The following is a 22,072-nucleotide window of genomic DNA, read 5'->3' on the forward strand; positions in this document are numbered from 1 at the left end:
CAGCCGCTCGGCGGCGGCGGCGGCGCGGGTCACGGGCAGTACGGGAGCGATGCACCGTACCGGGGAGAGGTTTTTCTCGCCCAGCACGCACGGGTAACTACAAGCGCGGTGCTTGCCCTCTTCAGTAGTGCTGTCACCTCTTAGGGAAACACCCTCCGCGTTATGTCAGCACGGACCTATCACTTACTTCCAGATACCAAAACAGACGAACTGCAGCGAATACTCGTTTTATTTAATTCATTTATTATGTTAGCAACACTTTCCCCCCCCCCCCCCCTTTTTCCACAGAAGTTACTGAGGGCCCAGCATGTCTTTAGGCTTCACCCACTGATCAAACTGGTCTGACGTGAGGAATCCCAGCTTTATAGCAGCTTCTTTTAACGTCGTCCCTTCTTTGTGTGCAGTTTTAGCGATCTTGGCTGCTTTATCGTATCCTGTTAACAAAACAAACCGAGCAAGTTTGACGTTTGTGGTTCCAGAAGACGCCTGGCCTTTGGGGAATTAATTCCATCAATATTGCTATTACTGCTCAATACAACTAGCAGTAAATGTGCACCAGATGTTTACTTTCCCTTTAAGGAGTTGGGGTAACTTGTTACTCTGGTTGTAATGGACTTAGCTCATTACAAAAAAGAGGAAAAAACCATACTGTTAATCTTTCACTTTTCATTATTAGCAGTCAAATTAGGACGATGGGTACTCAAATCCTCCCAATCTGCTGGTTTTGACTCATGCCAGAATTACTTATATAATGCATGGTACACCCACTGCAAGGACAACACATTTTTCACTTGTTGATATTAATGGGTGTCCTCTGAACATTGTGACAATATGGGTAAAATAACTTTACTGCAAAATATTCCAATATAATGTTTTGAGACATTCCTGAGCCTTAAACCTACCTATATGCGGGTTCAGAGCTGTTACCAACATCAGAGATTCACTCATTAGTTTGTTGATCCTGTCTGTATTGGCTTGGATTCCAACTACACAGTTGTCAGTGAATGAAACACAAACATCTCCAAGAAGTCTTGCAGAGTTTAAAACATTTTTAATCTAACAAAAAAAAAAAGGGAAAGAAATACCAACTATTACATTCAGGCATCAATAGCTGCATAGTCTGGCACATTAGCTCAGAACCAGTGCCCACCCTGAAATATCCACCTGAAGGGCACCTATCAGGCTCATTGTACAAAGAGGGTACAGTGAATAATAATATGCCTTCCTCCTGAGCAGGGTAAGATGAGCCACTCTTACTGAAAGGAACAGCAGATGAAGTCTTCTGTGAAGATTACCACAGTAGGTCTAATTGTTTAGGTTTTACATTAAGACATTTGATTCATTGTCATTTGCCCCATCACATATCAGTTAAGGCTATAAACAATATGGTAATGTCTAGCATTAGTCCTCTGCTTTGACAATCCAGAACATGCTGCCCCTGGGTTTTTTGGGTTTCTTTTGGAAAAGTGTCTGTTTCTATCAAAATTTATCTTCTGTCAGGTAGATCAATGTGATTTATTTCGATTCTATTTCCAGGCCCTACCTTCAAAAACGGGTGCTGTATGTTTAGAAGAAATATGCTGAGATAAGTGCAGAAAACCCCCCAAACACTAGCTTCAGCAGGCACAATAAAGGAGAGACAAACACTAATCTTAGAATAGAATAAACCAGGTTGGAAGAGACCTTCAAGATCATCGTGTCCAGCCTATCATCCAACACCACCTAATCAACTAAACCATGCAACCAAGCACCCCATCAAGTCTCCTCCTGAACATCCCAGGGAGGTGGTGGAGTCGCCGTCCCTGGAGGTGTTCAAGGGGAAATTGGACATGGCACTTGGTGCCATGGTCTAGTTGTGGGGTCTGTTGGGACAGGTTGGACTTGATGATTCTTGGGGTCTCTTCCAACCTTGGTTATACTGTGATACTGTGATCTCCAGTGATGCTGACTCCACCACCTCCTCAGGCAGCCCATTCCAATGGGCAATCACTCTCTCTGTGTAAAACTTCCTCCTAACCTCCAGCCTAAACCTCCCCTGGTGCAGCCTGAGACTGTGTCCTCTTGTTCTGGTGCTGGCTGACTGGAAGAAGAGACCAACCCCCACCTGACTACAACCTCCCTTCAGATAGTTGTAGACAGCAATAAGGTCACCCCTGAGTCTCCTCTTCTCCAGGCCAAGCAACCCCAGCTCCCTCAGCCTCTCCTCATAGGGCTTGTGCTCTAAACCTCTCCCCACCCTTCTCTGGACACCTTCCAGCAACTCAACATCTTTCCTAAATCAAATACTGAAGTCTAAGATGAATGATTTGCAATTTCACATAACTCACTTGCCAAAAGCCATTGGTATTCAGCAGTAACAGAAATTAGCACACAGTTCCTAAATAATAAATACAATAATGTAATTTTTAGCTAAAACACCAAATTCTTTTTGCCTCTGGACAAAATTTTGTCTCTGTGCTCCTCTCTCCTTACTTCTACAGGCTGATGAGAGGCACACATTGTGTAGATAAAAGCTTATCTGTACAAGATAATGTTAAAAAGATTGCCAGTTCCCTGTGAAAATATTAAGGACTTACCATTAAAAAGAATAACATTTATTCTCATAATTTATCAGCTTCTCAGACACCTATACTGACCAAATATTCACTGAGGGGTTTTTCCCTACATGCTGATTACACAAATGATGATTTTAAAACACCCAACAAATTTAAAGCTTAATGAACTTACCATCATGGGCTTAAAAACATTCAGTTCAAAGTGCCCATTGCTACCCCCTACAGTAACAGCAACATGGTTTCCCATAACTTGGGCTGCCACCATGGTTACAGCTTCACACTGGGTGGGGTTCACTTTTCCTGGTTGTGGAAGGGAGAGAAAAAGGTTACTAAGTAAGACAGAATGACAGACAGGAAGGCAGGCAGGCAGGCAGGGATGAAGATAAGACAGAAAGGAAAGATCTCAGTTAGTTTAAGAAAAGTATTACTAATTTGTTAGAATTACTTTCAGGTACACTATATTTACTTTTTCAGGAATAAAAAACCAGGGGTCTCCTAACAAGTTTTATGGTTGATTTCCTTTCTAGAAATAAACCTATTAAGAACATGGGTTGTCTGCTTTTGTAAACACCAGATATTCTCTCATCCTGTTTCTTTTGTCATTTATCATACAGGAAGAACATGGTTTGGATGTACAATATTCATATGTATATACTCTTTTATGAGAGAATCAATGAATGATTACCAATATGACTTTTTTCTTATCCTTTCAATATACTGGGATCATTGCAGAAGGGAAAATGTGAGTGCACAACATTAGATTAGAATAGAATAGACCAGACCAGACCAGGTTGGAAAAGACCTTTGAGACCATCAAGTCCAACCTATCATCCAACACTAACTAATCAACTAAACCATGCAACCAAGAACCCCATCCAGTCTCTTCCTAAACACCTCCAATGATGGTGACTCCACCACCCCCCTGGGCAGCACATCCCAATGGCCAATCTCTATGACGAATTTCCCCCTAACAACCAGCCTAAACCTCCCTTGGCACAGCTTGACACTGTGTCCTCTTGTTCTGGTGCTGGTTGCCTGGGAGAAGAGACCAACCCCCACCTGGCTACAACCTCCCTTCAGGTAGTTGTAGACAACAATAAGGTCTCCCCTGAGCCTCCTCTTCTCCAGGCTAAGCAACCCCAGCTCCTTCAGCCTCTCCTCATAGTGCTAGTAAGTAAAGTCAATTTATAATAAAAAATTGCTATAATTCCTAGTTTAGATCATTTCAGCTGGTTTCAAAAAAAGCAATTCTAAAAGAAGGCTTTAAGAAATATGCCTGTAAATAAAGCTGTGCAAGCAACTATTTTTATAAATGCAAATTTCTGAAACAATGACTAAAGATAAAGACCAACAGAAGTGTTCAGTCATGGAATCATAGAATCAATAAGGTTGGAAAAGACCTCAAAGATCATCAAGTCCAACCTGCCACCAAACACCTCATGACTACTAAACCATAGCACCAAGTGCCACCTCCAATCCCCTCTTGAACACCTCCAGGGATGGTGACTCCACCACTTCCCTGGGCAGCACATTCCAACGACTAACAACTCTCTCAGTGAAGAACTTTCTCCTCACCTCAAGCCTGAACTTCCCCTGGTGCAGCTTGAGACTGTGTCCTCTTGTTCTGGTGCTGGCTGCCTGGGAGAAAAGCCCAATCCCCTCCTGGCTACAACCTCCCTTCAAGTAGCTGTAGACAGCAATAAGGTCTCCCCTGAGCCTCTTCTTCTCCAGGCTAAACAACCCCAACTCCCTCAGCCTCTTGTCACAGGGCTTGTGCTCAAGGCCTCTCCCCAGCCTCATTGCCCTTCTCTGGACATGTTCAACTTACTGATATTTGTGGTGGTGTTTGGTAATTATCTGTTTGGAGCTAGTGGTCCAAAACAAAACAAACAGGCAATTTTTCCTCTGTTTGTTTTCACTGTACCTGGCATGATGCTGCTTCCTGGTTCATTTTCAGGCAGGATGAGCTCTCCTAGTCCAGAGCGAGGTCCAGAACCCAGGAAACGAATATCATTGGCTATTTTCATCAGACTACACGCCACTGTGTTCATAGCTCCACTGAGTTCCACTAGAGCATCGTGAGCTGCAAGAGCTTCAAACTTGTTTGGAGCAGTAACAAAAGGCAAACCTGCAGGGAGGTGGAGAAAACATTAGACCTGTGAGGCACTTCCTTGCAGACATAAACCACATAAAAACAAAATTAGCTTAATAATAAAAGAAACTAACACTGTAAGAGCATTTCTCTTCTCTAGACCTTTCCTCACAAACATATATCTTAAACAGATTATGTTCAATATAAAGGACATAATAAAAATCACTAAAATACAGAAGAGTAGGAAATTTGAGCATCGACCCACAACAACAGTACAAATGTCCAGGTTTCACACTGTGCTGCATATTAAGCACTCCTCTGCCACAAAGTATTTTGTGAATGTGAAATGTCTCTTACAAGTGAGCCCAGACTTCTGTATTTCTTCCTCTAAATTCAGTTTAGTTCTTTAGACTGTCGACTGCTGTGGTGCCTTCTCCGAGTTATGGAAACAGAGGGATTTGCGACACAGCACCAACATCAGGATAAAGTAATCACAATGGAATTAGCTACTTGAAGAGAAAGTATGCATGCAAATATCCACACTGGAAAGGAACACCAAAGCAGATAGAATACGTGAAAGCTGATTCAGACTGAGAAAGATGCTTGAAACTGCTGCCAACAGCAAGAGGACAGGAGCAGTGGAAGCAGCAGCTCTGTTTACATTAATTAAATACCTGAGATTTAAGGCTTGGCTCCATAATGAAAAACATTTCTTCTGGGCTTTGCCCTGGAAGAGTGTGGTGCTTTGAGCCTTAGCTGGGCCTTAAGAGCTCAGATGGGGGCAAGGCTGAGAATCCCTCCCCCGTTTCTCCCCCTCCTATTACCCAATAGAGAGAGAAAAAAAGGAGGGGAGCAAATCCACCAAGAAGTAATTTGGGTTCAGCTTGGAAGTAGAGCAGCAAAGAATTTTTCTTTAAACAGTACATGTGTATATATATATGTATTTATAACAATGACAGGCAGGGTTCACAAGGGTAAAGAACAAGGATGGATGGGAAAGGGAAAGAAAAATATGAGATACAGAAACAGTCCTCTGCAAAGTGTCGAAGCAGCAGGGAGGACTACATGGCAGGGGAGCAGCAAGCCAGCAGCAGGAACAGTGTGGCCAGCAGGAGCAGGGAGGTCATTCTGCCCCTGTACACTGCACTGGTTGGGCCACACCTCGAGTCCTGTGTCCAGTTCTGGGCCCCTCAGTTTAGGAAAGATGCTGAGTTGCTGGAACGTGTCCAGAGAAGGGCAACAAAGTTGGCGAGGGGCTTGGAACACAAGCCCTATGAGGAGAGACTGAGGGAGCTGGGGTTGCTTAGCTTGGAGGAGACTCAGAGGTGACCTTATTGCTGTCTACAACTACCTGAAAGGTGGTTGTAGACAGGAAGGGGTTGGTCTCTTCTCCCAGGCAACCAGCACCAGAACAAGGGGACACAGTCTCAAGCTGTGCCAGGGGAGGTTTAGACTCGAGGTGAGGAAGAAGTTCTTCACTGAGCGAGTCGTTCGTTTTTGGAATGTGCTGCCCAGGGAGGTGGTGGAGTCGCCGTCCCTGGAGGTGTTCAAGACGGGATTGGACGTGGCACTTGGTGCCATGGTCTAGTTGTGAGGTCTGTTGGGACAGGTTGGACTTGATGATCCTTGGGGTCTCTTCCAACCTTGGTTATACTGTGATACTGTGATACAGTACCAGAACAAGAGGACACAGTCTCAGGCTGCATCAGGGGAGGTTTAGGCTGGAGGTTAGGAGGAAGTTTTACACAGAGAGAGTGATTGCCCATTGGAAGGGGCTGCCCGAGGAGGTGGTGGGGTCACTGTCGCTGGGGGTGTTCAGGGTGAGGCTTGACAGGATGCTTGGTTGCATGGTTTAGTTGATTAGGTGGTGTTGGATGACAGGTTGGACACGATGATCTTGAAGGTCTCTTCCAACCTGGTCTATTCTATTCTATTCTATTCTATTCTATTCTATTCTATTCTATTCAACTCTTCCGTCCCCACGAAGCAGAAGAAAGAGAGAGAGCAATGGCTGCAATGTCCTCTCTTTTATACCCCTGCTGGACAAGGTGGGGGGGAGTGGAACAGACCAAGTCAGTTTCCCAGGGGGGAAAACACCCTCCAGAGAGGGCAAAAACTCTCACAAGCCCTCACCCCCTGTTTTCAGGATGGGCACAGCCCACCACAAAGAGAAGTCTCAGCAGAATTTTATTAGCTGCAATGGACAGCAGTAAGGAAGTGCACAGGGATGCTGAATGTGGGCTGGCCTTCTGCCCCCCAAAACTACTGGTCTGAGCTTGCATTGTCAGTTTAAACAAGTAATGTAACATTGTTTGCTGGAAGACCAGCAGAATTTCTACTGTGTTTTGCAGTTCCTGCCAAACACCAAATCCCACCCCATTTGCACAGGCTTCAGAGTTGCACAGCTGCCTTCTCAGTTGCAGAAAGCATTCCCAACTCTCAGATTGCCCCTGGTAATAAAGTTCTGTAAGACCATGGGGAGCTTAGCAGTCTGCCCAACTTGTCCTATACAACCTAGTCACATGGGACACCTCACACACACTGAGATGGGAGAGGGTCCTAACACCACCAATGGCTTCTTCAAGCACCAAAACAAGCCCTGCGCTGTTTCTCAGCAGCTGTCATTTATGGCAAGTTATTTCCCTCTCAGGGTATAAAAAAGCCTTAACCTTCTGTAAGACAGTGAATAGACCCATGAAAAATAGTGTTGATCCAGACTGTGGAGCAAATTTAAATGGCAGACATATGCATCATTCAGAGGCATTTTACAAACTGACACTGTGACAGATCTGATTTGCAGATAATGATAAAAAGAGGCTCTGTAAATTTAAGATCTATAAAGATAGCATAAAAAAAAAGATGACAGCCAACTTCCACTCTTTCACATGAAGAAACACAGTGGCTATGGGAGGGATATTTTTCCTTCTTTCCTGCCAAGTCACTGTAGATTGAGAGCCAGAGGAGGCAATATCAAGACAGAAGCATTATAGCTGGGCTAATAATAGAAGGCTGAAACTGTATCCCTCTCCAACAAGCCTTGCTAAGAATTTTCAGTCACTATCAGTGCACTGAGTACAATTACAAAAATACACTGCATGAAAAATCATTTAAGCATCAGGCACATAAAACACAGCATTAACAGAAGATTTCATGTTAAAACATAAAGGCAGTTTGAGAGCAAGATTTAGTTTGAATTTGACTGCACCTTTCATACACTGCTTTATTGATAACTCTGAAATATCATTCCTCACCTGTCAGTTCAGCCACTTTAGCAGCAACTTTCTCAGCAAAGCCAATTCTTGTGTTTAATCCTGTACCAACCGCAGTCCCACCAGCTGCCAGCTGATACACTCTTGGCAAGGTTGATTCAATCCTAGCCACACCATACTTAATTTGTTGCACATAGCCACTAAATTCCTTTGAAAGAAAGGAGGAAAAAAATAAAAGAGCAAAGACAACAACCAAGAATAAGCACTTGGAATTATTTAGGCTTTTAAGATGACTGGATTAATTACTCTGAAAGAACAAAGGCACTGAACTTCACACAGATGCTAAACCTTAGCATGCTCTCCCTAAGAGGGAAAATTCACATATACTAGCACACTGCTCTCACAGTAGAAGCAAATTACACATAAAAACAACCTACATGTATAAAAATGTGTTCACAATGCATCTTTCTCTTGCCTTCCATCTAGCAGTATCTCAATCTGAGGTAACAGCACTCTCATGACATGATTACAGAAACAGATCTTGGGCTTTCTTCACTTCATTCCAGAAAGGGAAAAACCCAACTATGCATTCATGGAAAAACTTACAAGTTTTATATGGATTTTTATCAGTTCAGTTTAAGTTAATTCATCTGGGCCCCTCAGTTTAAGAAGGACATCGAGACACTTGAACGTGTCCAGAGAAGGGCAACGAGGCTGGGGAGAGGCCTTGAGCACAAGCCCTATGAGGAGAGGTTGAGGGAGCTGGGATTGTTTAGCCTGGAGAAGAGGAGGCCCAGGGGTGACCTCATTGCCCTCTACAACTACCAGAAGGGGGGTTGTAGCCAGGAAGGGGTTGGTCTCTTCTCCCAGGCAACCAGCACCAGAACAAGGGGACACAGTCTCAAGCTGTGCCGGGGGAAGTTTAGGCTCGAGGTGAGGAGAAAGTTCTTCACCAAGAGTCATTCGTCATTGGAATGTGCTACCCAGGGAGGTGGTGGAGTCACCATCCCTGGAGGTGTTCAAGAGGGGATTGGACGTGGCACTTGGTGCCATGGTCTGTTCATGAGGTCTGTGGTGACAGGTTGGACTCGATCTTTGAGGTCTCTTCTAACCTTATTGATACTGTGATACTGTGATCAGGTTAATTAATGTAAACCATTCTTGACAGCATAACAACAAAGATGTTCTACCATCTCTCTCTCTCTCTCTGTGTATATATATATATATACAACCAACTATTTTCATTCCAAATACTTAGTAGCTTTGTGTGTTGACAAAATCTCACTCATGTAAGTTTACAAACTGCCTTCCTTCCCTCCTTCAAATGTTATAGAAATATCACACTGTGTGGTTTGGTAATGGAGCACACTTCACAAGCCATTTGATCTAACTACTGTTAGAAGTAAAACACATGGAAAGAAACAATGAAAATGTACGATGTCGTAGAGTACAGCATCCAGCAAACTCTGATAAAGATGAAATACTCTGACTGAGATTCAGTCAGTTTCCTATTATTTCTCTTAAGGCAGCGACTGAATTCAGGCCTCAGCTTCCTCCAAAATAGTTACAAGAATTTTCCAAATGAATGCATGGATTTATTTGATATTTTACCTGTCCAAGGGTAAGTGGAACAGCATCTTGGGTGTGAGTGCGCCCTATTTTTATGATTTGGGAAAACTCTTTGGATTTGGCTTCAAGTGCATTCTGCAGCTTCTTCAGTCCAGGTAACAACACCTCATTGACCTCCTGGGCAGCAGCAATGTGCATCGCCGTTGGGAAAGTGTCGTTTGAACTCTGTGAAGGAAGTTCAAGAACATTATTTACAAGCTTTTCTCACTATCCTTACTGCAAGATATACATGCATGGCTTTATTCTCTTTGTTTTATAAACAAGAAGAAACTAAACTAGGAGCAAGAAACTTGGCTGTGTTCTACAAGTCAATCTGCACAAATAACTGAATCTTCTAAACTCCAGTCCAGCACCTTATCATAATATCATAGTATCAGTCAGGGTTGGAAAGGACCACAAGGATCATCTAGCTCCAACCCCCCTACCATGGGCAGGGACACCCCACACTAGATCAGGCTGGCCACGGCTTCATCCAGCCTGGGCTTAAACACCTCAGGGATGGGGCCCCAACGACCTCCCTGGACAACCCATTCCAGGGCTTCACCACTCTCATGGTGAAGAACTTCCTCCTCACCTCCAGCCTGAATCTCCCCACTTCCAGCTTCATTCCATTCCCCCTAGTCCTATCACTACCTGAGATCCTGAGAAGTCCCTCCCCAGCCTTCTTGTAGGCCCCCTTCAGATACTGGAAGGCCACAATGAGGTCACCTCAGAGCCTTCTCTTCTCCAGACTGAACAGCCCCAACTCCTTCAGTCTGTCCTCACAGGAGAGGTGCTCCAGCCCTCTGAATATCCTCGTGGCCCTTCTCTGGACACCTTCCAGCACCTCCAGATCCCTCTTGCAATAGGGGCTCCAGAACTGTAGGCACTGCTCCAGATGGGGTCTCACCAGAGCTGAGTAGAGGGGGAGAATCACCTCCCTTGACCTGCTGGCCACACTTCTCTTGATGCAGCCCAGGGTCTGATTGGCTTTCCAGGCTGCAAGTGCACACTGAGAGCTCCTGTTGAGCTTCTCATCCACCAGCATGCCCAAGACCCTCTCCTCAGGGCTGCTTTCCAGCCAGTCACTGCCCAGCCTGGATTTGTGTCTGGGATTGCCTCGACCCAGATGCAGGACCCTGCACTTGGTCTTGTTGAACCTCATGAGGTTGGCTTGTGCCCACCTCTCCAGCCTGTCAAGGTCCCTCTGGATGGATCCCTTCCCTCCAGCGTGTCTGCTGCACCACACAGCTTGGTGTCATCAGCAAACTTGCTGAGGGTGCACTCAATGCCACTGTCCATGGCACCCACAAAGATGCTGAACAAGCCTGGTCCCAGGACTGATCCCTGAGGGACTCTGCTTGTCCCTGGCCTCCACTGGGACATGGACCCATTGACAGCCATTCTTTGGGTGCGGCCATCAAGCCAGTTCTGTATCCATCTAGTGGTCCACCCATCAAACCCATGTTATTGATGTCAACTTCTTCTAACTATACCCACAGAAAGTTAATTACATGAGTAGGCTGTTCATAACAACACTGGGGCCAAAAAAAAGGCAAACAGACTTGCTAAAGTAACTGTAAGACAAAAGTAACAAACAGATGGATGATTTTAAAGCAATTATGGGTGGCTTTAACACACCTATGTCTTACTTTGGTAATGTTAAATCCATTCCCAAGATACTGAGCAAGCACAAAACACCAGGAAGTGGTACAAGGAAGTCAGTGGTTAAATTTTAACTAATCTAAAGAAAGTATTAAAAGTGAAATATAATGAAAAAAATTACCATGATCCTTGGGGGAGGGAAAAAAGAAATGGATATTTAATTTACCCATTACAAGACTTTAACCATTTTTTTTTTCTTTCTCCATGCTTTATGCAATGCACTATGGAGATACACTGTAAGTATCCAACCTTTAGAAACTGGATGTCTCTTTAACTCCTTTACAACTGCCTGCAATAGCACTGGTTGTTACCAAAACAACCTCTGCCCACCCTACCCTGCATGAATTCCTCTGTCCTAAGATCAAAACTTTTAGTCTAAGGAACTCACACAGTCACTGACTGAATTTCACTTGAACTGTAAAACCTGGAAAATCGTTGCCAAAGGTGTACACAAGCCCTTTTCTACTCAAATCTAAACAGTGGCTAGAAGCAAGTTAAAAACCCACAAGGAAAGAAATACTTTTTATATTAAAGGAAGTACGATGCGACTATAATGACCTGGCTTTTGTTAACGTGGTCATTTGGATGCACTGGGATTTTGCTTCCCAGTTTGCCCCCCATTATCTCAATGGCTCTGTTACTGATGACTTCATTGACATTCATATTAGTTTGAGTTCCAGACCCAGTCTGCCACACCACCAGCGGAAAGTGATCATTTAGTTTTCCTTCGGCTACCTGTGAGGAAAGATGAGAGAGAAAAGTTGTTCTTCTGGAGCAAAACAAACAAGCAAAAAACCAGAAAGCATAAACAAGAACATTTTATGCAAATGATGCTCTCTATGGTGTTTCTAAGTACACATACAACAATTGTGAATTTATACCAAAATAACTGAGAATCTGATATAGTATCAGATACTAAAAGGGCAAAATGCTTTTTCTAAGCTTCTTGAAGATGCTGAATTCTGAAAGAGAGAGGAATATGTTATTTGATTTGATGTTTCACAGTCATCAAAAGATTTTTCAAAGGTCTTCCAGGTTTCATCTTCTGTTTCCTGAACAATGCTGATGATTTTTGAAGTCCTAGAACATCTGCACCCTTCTCAAGTTTTATAGTAATTTGGATTCTAATCCTCCCAGGTAGGACTAGAGGTAGTAAGCACGTAATTGTTTCCCCTTCCACAGTTATTTGCTCAGATTAGTAGTATCGCCTAGGGAAGGTATTAAAATATCTGAAGTAATTTTGTAATCAAAGCACATAAGGTGCTTCAGGGAATTGATTGAGTTTTGTGTGTCTCCTTGAGCCATGATCACCCCTTGGGTGTCAGAAACTGGATAGTGCTTGACTTTACAAACTGTTCATCATGAGAGCACTGCTTTCTCCTAGGAAATCAAGCTCAACAGCTGCACAGTCTCATCATAAACACTGGTCACAACTAGGTAACAATTTAAATCAGAGGCAGGTCCATTCTTTACAGGAAACAGTCCCCCAGAGCAGAGACTGTTTTGCCACAGCCCATCTGTCATGCAGATATAGTACATAGTATTTGTATAGCTGCACTATGAAATTTCTCAGAAAACAAATTTCATACAGGCACGTTCCAAACTTCTTACACCTGCAGACATTAGATTTTGCATCAACAATATGAGCTGGCAGATGGTTGCTGGTTTCCCTACTACTGCCCAAGACCTATATAGCTCTAATTGAGAGATGATTCAAAAGTGCTTTTAACTCCTACTGTACCTCAACTGTAGCTATGGTACACATATAAACAAGTAACAGAATCATGTGTACTTAAAAAGATCCATCTGTATTGACTTCCTGCTTACCCATGGAAGCAAGGTCCACATCAGCCAAGAACAGCTATACCAATCTTTGTTAGGCAGGCTATAACAACTACCATCTCAAATCGAACCAGAGCAACAGATACAAGTATTCTCCTGATTTATCTACATTTTTGGAGCCTACTCAACCTTATATACATTTAGAGATTCTTCTGAACCTGTGTTTGTGGTAGTATCAAAATCTGTGCTATGAAGTACTACCCCCATGTATATTAACCTCAGAAAGGTCAAGAATGCAAAGCAAAGGATCTGTTGTCTCAACTCTCGAGCCTAGATGCCTGTCTCCATGTTATTATTAGGATACATTAAACCTCCTGGAATCATGCTTTTCAGGAAAGGATGTTATGTATTTCCCATCTTACAGACATGTAAAGTTCCCACCCTCAAGAGTAACTTGATCCCTTGCTCTATCTTCTTCAGTTATATTAGAACATTATTTTGGAGGTAGGGAAAGGATAGCACTGGCAAGGTGTTTCTAAAACACAGAAGAAAAGGCCCAAACAACTTTCACAACCCATGAATCTAAACTAAGCAGCATTTAGCCATCAAAATATCAATCCACTTTTAACCAGGAGAATCCTAGAAACCACAAGAAGAGACTGAACATATTCTGGAGTTCTCCAGAGCTCTTGGGATTTCAGGTGATGGAGCTGGTAGAAAGAGAATAGTCTTCTGCAGATACTGAAATATTTTTTAGCTGGTCAGAATGAGAAAGTTCTGTAAAACAAAGTTTATAGATAAATACATCTGCTGATTTACACAACACTCCTGGCATTACCATACCTCATACAATGGTCATTCACAGCTCTGTGCACTGGGATGGCATTTATCCTGAGAAAGAGGAGGTGCTTCTGTGTGCCATTTCACATCACATCCTCTTTAGCTACAGAAGTGATGCTTAAAAAGCACAGATTTACTATTAAGCTTAAGTCTGAAGAAGAAACAGACAAGTAACAGAGAACCTTTTCAAAGTGCAGATGGTATTCACATTACCAAGCTGCAATTGCTTAAGAGTTTGAAGAATACCACAATAAAAAAAGCTTTGCTTGGCATGTTAGACTTCATGTTAGCTGAATGAACTGAGATTCAATTCCCCTCCTAGGTTTTTTTCAATACTCAATCTGGCAAGAGTCAACACTAGGCTGTAATGACTGGTCTTAATAGAGGGAGGAAATTACACTGTTTTCATAGCCTAAGTAATCAAAATGTGTATGAACATTCTACCATGGCTGCAAATGTAAGAAGTTAAAATAGTAAAACATTAAGTAAATGATTTCTTAACCTGAAAAACAAAGTTGTAATAAAAATAAACGCCTTCCTCCACCAATCTGAGAAATAAAAAGCAGTCTTCCTTTAGCCTGCAAACTTCCTGCACTCCTGTGAAAATCTTAACAAAAACACAATGACACTTCTAGTATTTTGAACAGTTGGCTCCTACCTCATTTGCTGCCTTAACGATAGCATCAGCAATCTTTGGGTCGAGACCATAATCTTTATTTACTTCAGCAGCTGCTCTCTTCAAGATGCCAAAAGCCCTTATAACTTGAACCTGAGACACAAAAGTAAGTTTAACTATGGTTGGTGGTTTCCACCCCCCCCACCCAGAAGCCACTGTAGGAACATACAGCACAGGTCTAGTTCTAAACCAAACTCCTTCTGAACCTAAATCCAGCAGCAGACCATCAACCAAACCAAAGCAGTACACAGCTCATTCTTTCTGTCCAAGTCCAGGTATACTTTGTGTATCAAAACAGGGATGGGATGGGATGGGATGGGATGGGATGGGATGGACCAGGTTGGAAGAGACCTTCAAGATCATCGTGTCCAACCAATCCAACCCACCTAAGCAACTAAACCATGGCACCAAGCACCCCATCAAGTCTCCTGCTGAACACCTCCAATGATAAATTTCAAATATTAAAATGGACAGAAAAGGAGAACTGGTACTATTTCTAAAATGGCCTTTTGAGAGCAAACTGACACGTTTCAGCACATGGAAAGCTGCTGCATGACAAAGTCCATGCACACTAATGCTCTGTGCACAGCTACATGTGGAAAATAATACCTTTATATCAACCCATGCTGCACTAAAGACCTGCAGTAACAAGCTACAGGAGGCTACAGCTACCAAGCTATTCCAGTTTCAGAAAAATGAAAGATACATTGCTATCATCCTTACCCAATAAAGTACACAATGTGGTGAGTAATAATTCAAAAGCAACAATCAATTGATTTAAATGGAACAAACCCATTTCTAACACAGGACAATCCCTTGCCATGGAATTTCTAACTTCAATTACAATTCAAAGCTGCACAAGCCTAAGAAGAATGGGTTCCCTCCCACATCCAAAGCATATTTAAAGAGAAGAAATGAACACATCTTCAAGTGGCTTACTGGCATTCTTTCTGAAACACCTCCAATCTTGAAGTTCATTGTAGATCTCACAGTCTGGGCACCATAGTATTTGTCACTCGGGACCTTCAGTTCGCCGAAGGTATCATATTCTGTCCTAAAAGCCTCTTGAGAAGACTATGGAAAAGGAGAGAAAAAAAGTATTGCAGACAACAGTAAACATCCTCTTTAGAATAGAATAGAATAGAATAGAATAGAATAGAATAGAATCAACCAGGTTGGAAGAGACCTTCGAGATCATCATGTCCAACCTATCATCCAACACTACCCAATCAACTAAACCATGCAACCAAGCATCCTGTCAAGCCTCGCCCTGAACACCCCCAGCGACGGCGACCCCACCACCTCCTCAGGCAGCCCATTCCAGTGGGCAATCACTCTCTCTGTGTAAAACTTCCTCCTAACCTCCAGCCTAAACCTCCCCTGACGCAGCCTGAGACTGTGTCCTCTTGTTCTGGTACTTTGAAAGGAGACGGAGTCAAGAAAAAATCTGCAAGAAAAGAGGGGCAAAAGCAAAGCAGACAGCTAACCATGGGTATTTCTCTAATCATATTTTCAAACTTAAGGTATTTTTCTAGCTTGAGCACCTGTCTCATTGGAAGTCACAGCTACCAGCATTGTGTAACCTAGCAGACCCAGTGATGACAGGCAGCACTGCAAGACTTAATACCCTGGCAGCCCACTGTATGAAACACATCATCCTGCCAAAGGACTCAATGACTTCTTCTTTGAAGAATCAGCAACTTACCTTACAATTTACAGAATTGGCACTTTATTAAAACTAAACTGCAGAACTAGCACAGCAGGAATTCACCTGGTTTCTACACCCAGGCAACAGACATGTAACACAATCCCTATTTGAAATCCACGCTGCACAGGAGAGGTAACAAAAATAATTAAAGGGAGCAACTGACACCCTTTCTTCTTCTTCTTCTTTCCCCGGTCTCCCTGACTTCTTCCAGCCCCTGCCATTATCTTCCATGATCTCAGGAGTGTGGCTGGAGCTCCAGCTCTCCCATTTCCTTTCTGAAGGGGCCCATGCCTTCCTGAGTCTTCCTTTTGCCATTTATGTACCTACAGAAACTTCTGCCATTTCACTTGGCCTCCCTGGCTAGAGTTAATTCTAACTAAGCTTTAGCTTTTCTAACCAGGGCTCTTGCTGCTCTGGCAGCCTCCTTATGTGCCTCCCACTCTAGTAGTCCTTTCATCCACTACTTGCAGAGTTTCTTCTGGTGTGACAGTGTGCCTAAGAGCTCCTTGCTTATCTCCTAACATTCTTTCCTGCCTTCCTCTTTCTCAGTATACTTAGCTTCTGGACACAGACAAGATGATCCTTGAATATGGGCCAGCTGTCCTGGGCCCCTCCCCCCTGCCCCTAGGGCTTTGTTCCATGCTACTTTGACCCGCAGATCCCTGAAGTGATCAGTCTGCATGCCTGAAGTCCAGGGTCATAAGCTTGGAATACATCCTCCTAGATGCCCTGAGGATCTTAAATTCTAGCACACTGGGGTCCCTTCAACCAAGGCTGTCCCTGAGCCTTGTCCTTTAGTTCATCCTTCCCCAAAAAGGCAGATTACCTTCTTGCAGAGTCTTCAGGGATGGGAGTAAGTCTTCTGTAATTGTTATCATACATAGAGAAGAACAAACCCAGCTTCATAAGTAGGGTATATATACCTACACAATGCCAGGCTCTGACCTAAGCATCTTATGAAAGCTCTATCAGAGCATCAGGTCTGTGTTGCAGTGCAGTGAAAGACGAAAATTAGGAGCTGTTAAGAAAAGCAGAGGATACAAGAAGAAACATCACTGTGCCACCACAGCTCATGGATGCTCTGAAGTCTTTGTTTAGATTTGGTTTGTTTCCAAAACTATTACTGGAAACTGGGTTACCTCACAGACAAACCACACACTCAGAAAATCCTGATGAGACAATGAAGAGCCTGGATCAGAACAATAGGAAAGCATCACATACGTTTGCACAGCTCTTACTCTTCCCTAGGTATCCACTTCTCAAGTCAGGCTGTTCCTCTGTTTTTTCCATCTGTTCTTTTTGCTCCTTGCTTTGTGGGTCCCAGTCTTCTTGGACAGGAACACAGCTGAATATTGCATCACTTTCTGCAGCAGCTTGTCCTGGTCCACATCATCACAGATGGCAAGCTGCAAGTGGTAGTGCTGGGGACATTCCAGCCTTTTTACTGTCCTAAGTGGCATTCCAGTCAGGTGGAGATGCTCCACCATCAAGTACTCCATCAGTCAGGTAGCTGCAGATGCCAGCCCCACTTGCTTAGGACACTGTTGCAGAGCAGCTGGTTGATGTGACCCAAAAGAAACTGCAGCCCAGCCCACAAACAGCAAGGACTGGCTTTCACCCTGCTGTTCTGTTTCCCATACCTCGTGTTTTGGCTGACAGTCTCCCAGATACTGACCCTATTATAATAAAAAGCTTAGTATGGACTCATATGCCATGCCTATGTTCCTCAATCCTCTTTATCCTATTTTAATCACATATTACTAATTGATGTGCTAACAAGAAACAGAACACAATCACCACTTCTTTAGTATCCTACTATCAAAAATGTTTAATGGGGATGTTTATCAGTCTTACTGTTTGTGTGCACATACTAATATTCCAACAGCAAGGATCACTGATGCACGGTCTCTGAAGTGCCTGCTTTTGGTATTTGGATGCCTTGTGTAAGCAGAGAACATCAAGCCTTCCACAGAGCTGGGTAAACAGAATCAACTCAGTTTCAAGCCCAGCTCTTGTGGTTCAGCCAGCAGAAGTATCCACCAACAACATAAAAACATTAAACTACTGTAACCTTTTAGACAAAAAAAATAAGCAGTTGCACAATTTATCCCTCAAACTTAGATCATTCCAATGCCAACAATGGTGAAACAAAGATAAACAGAATCAGGATGTCCTTATACAAGGACCTTTTAACAAATAAACCCTGCCACACGCTCACAAATTCCAATGAAGTTAACAGAGTAGGGTTCCTTAAGCTGAATGTCATTTTGGGGTTGATACAGCAATAAGCAACATCAGGTAAAGAAGCAAAGTGATATTTTTCAGACATGCCAAAAGGAACTAAACTTTGATGTGACTTTCAGACTAATGTAGCAGTGTGGAGAAGTCACTGCCTGAATTTTTATGCAAAAAATATTCTATCCCCACTCATTAGACAGCAAGTCCCAGTTCCTGTATCTAAAGGGGAACCTGCTGCAAAATGGTGCAACAGTAGCACACCGGTAGCAAACCTCTACACCCCCACCGGTGGGCAACAGGAGCAGCAACTCTTGCCCCAAGCCAAGCCAAACTCCCACACTCATTTTGTTCCTATCACAGCTACAGGAAGTCTCCGAACTACTGTTCCTCATCTTTGCTAAACAAATTGCATATAATTATTTTTAAGAGGCCTGACAAGGTGTCCTTTACCTCCCAAAATCCCAAGGACTCACAGCCCAAAGCTTACGCAGTTAGGCAAACATAACTGTACTTTTACCTCGCTGCAGCCAGAATTGATTGCACTGTAACAGACCACTGGAGATACTCAAATGGCAGAACCGCTGCACTCTTGTGTCCCGTGGAAAATTACATTCTGATTTGAGGAGGCAGCAATTTTTGGATGTAAGTATTTCAATCCAAAAACTCAGCATTGTTAGAATGTCAAAAGCAATCCACACAAGGCCAGCAAAAATCCTGAATTTGTGCTCAACTGCTCTTCTTTAGCAGATGAAGAATGCATCCATTTTTAAGTGTATTAGGAGGCAAACCCAAATATTTCCTCAGACTCAGCTGAAGAAGAACCACTGCAGACACAACTCCATTTGAAGCTTCTTCTGCAACTGGGCTCCAAGGTAAGGTAACAAAACAGCCATACTCTAAACAACACGTACATCTGGTCGCGTCTACAAGAGGTATTCCAAAACACAAATCTGGCTGCTGAAAAATCTCTGCAAACATTAAAAAGTAGGCTGGGGGGTTAAAATTTAAATGCCTTTTGAGTACTTTTTTTCCTAGTGGTCTTCCTGGAAATAGAAATGTAGTTTTCCAGCAAGAATTCACATGCTGCTTTACTTCCAAATTCGCTGAAGGACATTTTGCTCGAACTTCTGCTGTTATTTAAACCCCAATGATTCAAAACGTCTATCTACAAGGAGTATTTCTCACTAGGAAAGATCAAAATACACCTATTTCATGTAAGACTGCAGCACTTCATAAATATTAGGTATTTACAGATTCACAGAATCAACCAGGTTGGAAAAGACCTTCGAGATCATCAAGTCCAACCTATCACCCAACACCATCTAATCAACTAAACCATGGCACCAAGTGCCTCATCCAGTCTTGTCTTAAACACTTCCAGTGACGGTGACTCCACCACCTCCCTGGGCAGCACATTCCAATGGCCAATCTCTCTTTCTGTGAAGAATTTCTTCCTAACATCCAGTCTAAACCGCCCCTGGCACAGCTTGAGAGTAAGTGAAAAACCACAAGTTTCTGAGACAGGTATGTTTTGTTCACCATGTAGTTTATTCACTCACTGGGAAGCTTGCTTTTTAATGCGATTTTCTGTACCCTGATAAGTATCACAGACCGGGAACCTCGGTGTTCGAATTACATTTCTTAACTAATTTAGCAACCCAATGAATTAATAAAATCCTAAACAGACTACCTTCTGCTGCAGTTCTCTTGACAGTCTAAATCACCTCCTTGTTTTAAGGAGAGAAGTCACAAAGATGCATCGAGGCTGCGGTTTTAACGCAATGCCCAAGCTGTCATTATTGAGACTCGGGGCTCCTTACACGAACGGCATTTTCGTTTCTACATTGAAAAGCGTGCACCAAGCAAGTCCCGCGCACGCTGCAGCCCAGCAGTTAACCATCATAGGTGAACAATCACTGAGGATGCCTGCCAGAGATCACAGACTAAAACCTCCCTCCTGTTGAGGCAAAGATTTTCCAGATTTCTGTGGGTACAGCTTTCCCTTATTTGTTCCTCAACAGTTTTAAGAACGGACCTGAAACGCCTGTGGAAGAAGCCGCTGCAGGCCACAGCTCTGCCACAGCAGCTCCTGCGGTAGCCCCTCTCTTTTGCCTACCCGGTGGGATACCCCCGCTTCCCTCCGCGGCCCTGAGCCGACAGCTAATGCCCGCGCTCAAGGCTAATCTCAGCCCCGGGCAGCACGCCGAGAGACCTGCGCGCCGCAGACACTTCCAGCCCCGGGGCTGCGAATCCGGGTGCGCCCGCCTTCCTTAGCGGGAGAGAAAGCGGGCCCGGGGCCGCTCGGCGCCGGGCGGGGACAGGCCCCACAGCGGAAGAGCGAAACGGCCGCTTAAGCTTGACCGCGGATAGCGGCAACATCTTCCCACTACCACTGCTCTCTCCACAGGGGACACACTACGGACCGCAGCCCCAGCGGTCGCCGTTCCTGCTCCCCGCCCCTCTTCCAGAGCGGTGCGGAAGGAGGGCCGCGGGCGCAGGGGGAGGAGTCACGGCGGCGGCTAGAGGTCACGACTGTCCCCAGTCCCCCCTGCCCGGGGTGCTCACCATGGCGGCGTGCGGCGGATGGCCCCAGCGGCCGGCGGCGCGCGGGGGCGGCTGTCGCGCAAGGAGACCGACGGCGCAGCCGAGGCGGCGGCAGGCGCGGAGTGAGCGGTGCATGGCGGCAGCGGCGGGGGAGCACCGTGGGGGCCGGCCGTGGGGAGGAGAGAGCGAGCGCGCCCGCCCCGGACGAGCGTCAGGACGACTCAACGTCCACCACCGCACAGGCTCCTCCGCGCCAATTGGCTGCCGGCGGAGAACCGCCTCCATGGCGGGGCGGGGCCTGCAGGGCCCGGGGAAGCGCGCCTGCGCAGGCCGGGCGGAGAGCGCCCTCTCGCCCCCTGGCTGCGCTGCGAAGGGCAACGGGAAAGGCACTCATCTGCAGGCTCAGGCGAGGGGCAAGTGTCAGCTCATTCTGCTTTATTGCAGTCTTTTAAAAAAGATGTAGGAAACGTTATTCCCAGCCTCTCCCCAACACCAGTCTTTAAAAAAAGCCAAGGCAAGCCCCTTTCCCCTTCCTGCCATGCTCGGGTGCTTCTGCCTACTGTGTTTCTGCCAGTCGGGTCTCAAGCCCCTGGTGCAAGGTACACCACCATTACTGGAGTGAAATACCACCAGCAGCAACATTCCAACAGTTTATTTTTTTCAGCATTTTTTTCCAGTAACAGACAACATTCTGCAGTTGAGAAAACAAGTGTAAATAATTAAGAATTACCCCATTCACTTGCACTCCACAAGTCCAAGAACTGGGCACTATTCACAGAAATGCTGCTAGGAGGTGCTTCATTGATGCCTTGCAAGTTAAACTGAGTGCGTTTAGTGCCAAGGTCTAAGTCTGCTAAGCTGTAATATTTAGGCAAGTGTTTTGCAAGAATGCTCCCTGCTTGGTCTGAAAGACAAGTCTAGGAAACATACACACAGGAAACGCCACAAAACCCAACTTTGGATTTCCAGATGCAGTAAGAGTTTAACCATTAAGATTATACCCTGAACAGAATATAACTGGAGGCATAGCTTGTTCCCTTCGCTAAAACACGAGTATGACAATATACACACCTTTAGCTTCAGAAAAAAAAACCAATGGAAGAAGGAACAGTGCATCATTTTCTTTTCATTTCACTTACAATCAGCAATGACGCT

The 22,072-nt window shown here is 44.4% G+C and overlaps 1 protein-coding gene across 1 annotated transcript; it reads right to left on the reverse strand.

Moving 5' to 3' along the window:
- Positions 1 to 281: 281 nt before the first annotated feature.
- Positions 282 to 21,108, reverse strand: FH (fumarate hydratase). Its single transcript, XM_054164196.1, has 10 exons — positions 20,939 to 21,108; positions 15,367 to 15,501; positions 14,410 to 14,520; positions 11,688 to 11,864; positions 9,468 to 9,650; positions 7,899 to 8,064; positions 4,480 to 4,683; positions 2,728 to 2,855; positions 903 to 1,056; positions 282 to 434 (listed from the first exon to the last, which is right to left on the reverse strand). Exons 1-10 carry the CDS (start codon positions 21,050 to 21,052, stop codon positions 292 to 294), a joined length of 1,515 nt encoding a protein of 504 aa, XP_054020171.1. The 5' UTR covers positions 21,053 to 21,108; the 3' UTR covers positions 282 to 291.
- Between the last annotated feature and the right edge of the window lie 964 nt (positions 21,109 to 22,072).

The sequence above is a fragment of the Dryobates pubescens genome, chromosome 9 (genome assembly GCF_014839835.1).
Source record: "Dryobates pubescens isolate bDryPub1 chromosome 9, bDryPub1.pri, whole genome shotgun sequence".
NCBI classification, from domain to species: domain Eukaryota; kingdom Metazoa; phylum Chordata; class Aves; order Piciformes; family Picidae; genus Dryobates; species Dryobates pubescens.